This window comes from Andrographis paniculata, unplaced genomic scaffold, assembly GCF_009805555.1.
Source record: "Andrographis paniculata isolate CXL003 unplaced genomic scaffold, ASM980555v1 Contig69END, whole genome shotgun sequence".
Taxonomy (NCBI): Eukaryota; Viridiplantae; Streptophyta; class Magnoliopsida; order Lamiales; family Acanthaceae; genus Andrographis; species Andrographis paniculata.
Genome location: NW_026137605.1, coordinates 8,759,167 through 8,763,464, shown reverse-complemented (window position 1 = coordinate 8,763,464; position 4,298 = coordinate 8,759,167). Strand labels below are relative to the sequence as shown.

Sequence of the window (4,298 nt, the reverse complement as noted above, 5' to 3'; positions counted from 1 at the left end):
AAACAATTAATGTAATGTTTATTGTGTTTGATTAGTGAAGGCTAACATAAAGTTTTAATACAAATTTAATTACAATAAATTAATTTTACCATTTAAGTGCGATTAATTTTTTAAATTGTTGGGTGAAAATACTGTAGTAGTAAAAGTATTATTTTCCTTACACATATATCTTGCAATATGTTTTATTTTAGTATATCTCATATATTCTTTATTTTCAAAATAGAAACATTTAACTACAATTTATCAATCATGTCACTCACTTAAATAATAAAAATAAATTAATATATACTTCTATCTCATGATATTATCTCATTTCAAATTTATTCTACTTAATATTATTCATTTAAATTATCTGATAAAAATCAAATATTGCGCTATATGCGGGAGGTTGTAATAATTTAGGTGTGTTTTTTTGATGAGTTTGAGAAAATTTTAATTTGAATTTGGTATTAAAATAACATATGATATGATATTTGTGAGATAAAAAAAATTATTCCAATATGTTTCACATAATTACATAAAAAAAGGGTATTTTGATTTTTAAGAATATTTTTTACAGTCACTGTCAATATAATATTATTAGTTTTTAATTGCCGTACTCATCACAAATATCTCTATTATTTTAAAATGGATAAAATATATTTTTTTTGAAAAATACAAAATTCAAATAGTAAAAAATCGGAGTGGTGCACCCTTGGTGAAAGAGTGACTTGCAAGGGTTTCAAAAATACAGACCTTTTTTCATGCTATTCTCTCTCTATCATAACCACTGCAATTATTCAGTCCCCCCGACCCAACCCCACCCCACCCCACCCCCACCCCACCCCACCCTTTTCATTTTTCCCCACCACTTTCATTTTATTTTATTCCTTTTTAATAAATATTTGTGTGTTGAAAATCAAAATAAATAAAGTGCCCTATTTTTCCAGAATCCCAAGAAAAATAACCACACTAACTCACAGACAATAATTCCTCTTTAGTTTCTTCTTCTATTATTATTATTATTATTATTATTACTATTATTGTTGTTATTATTGAATTTTTTTGGCCGTTGACTGATATCCATTATAACATTCATCTTTTATTTTATTACTATTTCATTCAATTATATATATATAAAAGAAAAAAAAAAAAACGAATCTATGATTATGAAAGGTCAATTAGGATGTACAGGCATTTAATTAATTTAATTTTAATTTAATTTAAATAAAAAGATTAAATTAATTATTGATTAAGGTAGACATGTGTCTGCTGTGGTACCATATAGAGGAATGATTATTTGTTACCACACATAAATTTAAATGCATGGTCACCATTTCATATATATATATATATAGTCTATATATATACTCTTTTTTTTCAAAAAATTAATAAATTAAAATGGTAGGCACCACTTTAATTTCCCCACTTGCATTTGAATTCTCCACTCAATCACTGTCTGTTTGGAGGAATTGATTTTTTTTTTTTTTTTTTTCCGGGTATATAACCGTAAGAGTAATATAAAAAATAATATTTTATATTAAGTAATTGATTTTTTTTATTAGTGAATAATACGAGTAATTATTCTGTTTAAAAATATCGAGTGATCAAACTGAATATATATACAGTTAGACATAAATATATACGTGTATATATATATATATAGATTGGTGATGATCTTCTGTCCATTGCTTTCAGCAGCAGCAGCAGCAGTCTTTCTTCACACTTGTCTTCACGTACGTACACTCACACTCACAAATATACATACACATATACATACACAAATATATATATATATATTTGAGTTCTCATATATATATATATATATATAGCAATGAGTCGATAATACATATGTTGTGTTGAGCAGACATGATGCATAATCAATTTCCGCCTCCGCCTCCGTCTCCGGCGGCGGCGGCGGCGGCGGACCAGCGGCGGTACGGTGAGGAATCTACGGGGTATCTAGAAGATGTGCTGTGGGAATACTTCAGCTCCAAGAGAAGACGGCTTCTAATGCCTGACCAATCGGAGATCCACACGTCGCCAAATAACCTGGAGGTAGTATATGTAATTGATGAATTAATTAGGGTTGTAAATTGTAATTAATTAGAAATGTGTGGGTGTGTGTAGAAATGGTGGAGAGCATCAGAAGTTGAAGAATGCAGCAGCAGCAGCCGTTTAACTACGAGGAGTACTACTGCTGTATCTGTATCATCATCATTAATTACAAATAATAATAATAACAATAATAATCAAGATTCCTCAAAATCAACGACGCCTGAAGAGGAAGGAATCTGGGAAGGCACTACTACAGCTATACATACAAAAACATTACAGATGCAGAAACCCAATCCAAATCCACCCTGTATCATCCGGTCAGGTCAGCATGGTACTGATTTTAAGTTCTTTTCTTTTTTTCCTTAATGTTGTGTTTTTTACTAATTTGATATTTTTCAAATATTTAGTATGAAATATAACCATAATGTCAGGTTTTTTTTTTTTTTCTTTGGGAGGAGGAAATTGAGAAATTTCATAACAAAAAATAAGGAGAAAAAAAAAAAATTCTTTTGGTTTCATATTACTCAGTCTTCATATTTTCAATAAAAAATATATATTTTTTTCTTACAAACTATTATTATATTTGGTCTTTTTTTTTTCTTTTTTTAATTGTAGTATTATTTTTATTTTTAATTATATTTCATAATTTGGGTAGCGAAAGGCCAGGCCAAATATCATATAGTATTATTATTATTATATCTATATTGGAATTTTTTTGCATGATTATTGTGATTTCATAACTTTATTTTATTTTATTTTTGCTATATATATATATATTAATTTTTTATATATAAATTGTACACTTTAATTTGTTCATGATTGTACCTCCATTGTTTGAACAACTTTTCTTCTTCTTATTCTTCTTTTTTGTTTTATGTCTCCCTTTTATATGGGGTTGAATTTCTTGGTCCCACTTAATATGTATACACAAAATTATTTTTTTATTTTAAAATGTTGTATATAATATTTATGTTTTTACCCTATAAACACTCAAGGTATATATATAATACATCACTTCTTTTCCCCCTTCAAATTTAAAATTTTGAAAGCAAGAATTTTTATTTTGTATTTTCTACTTTTTGTTAGTTTGATTGCAAAAATTAATTAGTTTATCTTAAACCATAAGTTAGTATTACCTTCACTTTTGATTATTTTTATTTTTATTTTTTACCATAAGTTAGTAATATCTTAATTTGATTTCTTCTCATATTATTCTAATTACAACTTCAATTTTAATAGTTTACAAAAATATTTCCAAAAAAAAATAAAATGTAGATGGTAGAATGGACTAACAGTAGTTATCTAAATTATACTGTCTATTTTTTAAATTTTATTTTTTCTAATAACTAAAACTAGAAAAAGGTCAAGATTGAGATATTATGAATGTGTTTGTTTTGTATTTATATTTTTCATTTAAATAGTAGTTATATATATATGATATTTTACAGATATATATATTTATAAAAAAATCATGAATATAATAGTAAAAAAATTTAAAAAAATGAAAAAGAAGCAACAGTTATAAATTTCTTATATTAAGCGAATTTTTTTTATTATTATTATTATTTTTTTATGACAGATATTAAGAAAGAATCGAAGAAAAAGATGTTGGCAAAAGTAGCTTATCCATTCGCAATGGTGAAACCCGGAGGTTGCGAAGGCGACTTGACGCTGAATGACATAAATGAGCGGATCTTAATGCCGCCGACAAGGCCGGTGCGGCACCCGGTGGGGGACTACGCTTTCCGGCCAATGATCTCGCCGGAGGGGCCGGGACTTTCCGGCAAGGCGGTGGTGGCATTCACTAGAATACATACACAAGGGCGGAGAGGTACAATAACCATCATTCGGACAAGAGGATGATCGTGAAATAATATTATTAGACATGATCTGGAATTGAATGATAATTACGAGATTAATTTTCGGATGTGTGTATATATAAAATTATATGTAATTTTTTATTTTTTTGTTTGGGATTAAATATATTAGAATGATAATAATGAAACTTAGTTGCAAGTGGTGAGATTTGTTTTCAAATTATTGAAAATTTATTGCATTTAATTTGTTTGAAATTATAAAAATCATTTCGTAATTCAATATAAAAGAAAATTAGTAATGGGGAAATGCACTCTTGAATAATAATGCAATTAATTAACACTTCATACGGTATACATATTTCTATTTTGGGATGTCCAATTATAAAGTAAACATTTCATTAAATTACTCATTTTTTTTTTCTACAAATACCCTTATTTTACACT

General features: G+C 27.2%; 1 protein-coding gene across 2 annotated transcripts; it reads left to right on the top strand.

Moving 5' to 3' along the window:
* The first annotated feature begins 1,650 nt into the window (after positions 1 to 1,650).
* Positions 1,651 to 4,085, top strand: LOC127263870 (uncharacterized). 2 transcript variants are annotated; one of them, XM_051293142.1, is made up of 4 exons: positions 1,651 to 1,715; positions 1,847 to 2,037; positions 2,110 to 2,368; positions 3,617 to 4,085. In XM_051293142.1, exons 2-4 carry the CDS (start codon positions 1,849 to 1,851, stop codon positions 3,898 to 3,900), a joined length of 732 nt encoding a protein of 243 aa, XP_051149099.1. In that variant the 5' UTR covers positions 1,651 to 1,715; positions 1,847 to 1,848; the 3' UTR covers positions 3,901 to 4,085. The 2 variants fall into 2 exon arrangements, with proteins under 2 accessions (XP_051149099.1, XP_051149100.1); XM_051293143.1 differs by lacking the exon at positions 1,651 to 1,715 and having other exon boundaries at positions 1,810 to 2,037; positions 2,110 to 2,359; positions 3,617 to 4,084.
* The last annotated feature ends 213 nt before the right edge of the window (positions 4,086 to 4,298 follow it).

Coding starts and splice junctions, on each gene's coding strand:
- LOC127263870 (XM_051293142.1), top strand. CDS start 1,849: ATGATGCATAATCAATTTCCGCCTCCGCCTCCGTCTCCGGCGGCGGCG. Junction 2,038..2,109: donor CGTCGCCAAATAACCTGGAG/GTAGTATATGTA, acceptor GGGTGTGTGTAG/AAATGGTGGAGAGCATCAGA. Junction 2,369..3,616: donor CATCCGGTCAGGTCAGCATG/GTACTGATTTTA, acceptor TTTTTATGACAG/ATATTAAGAAAGAATCGAAG.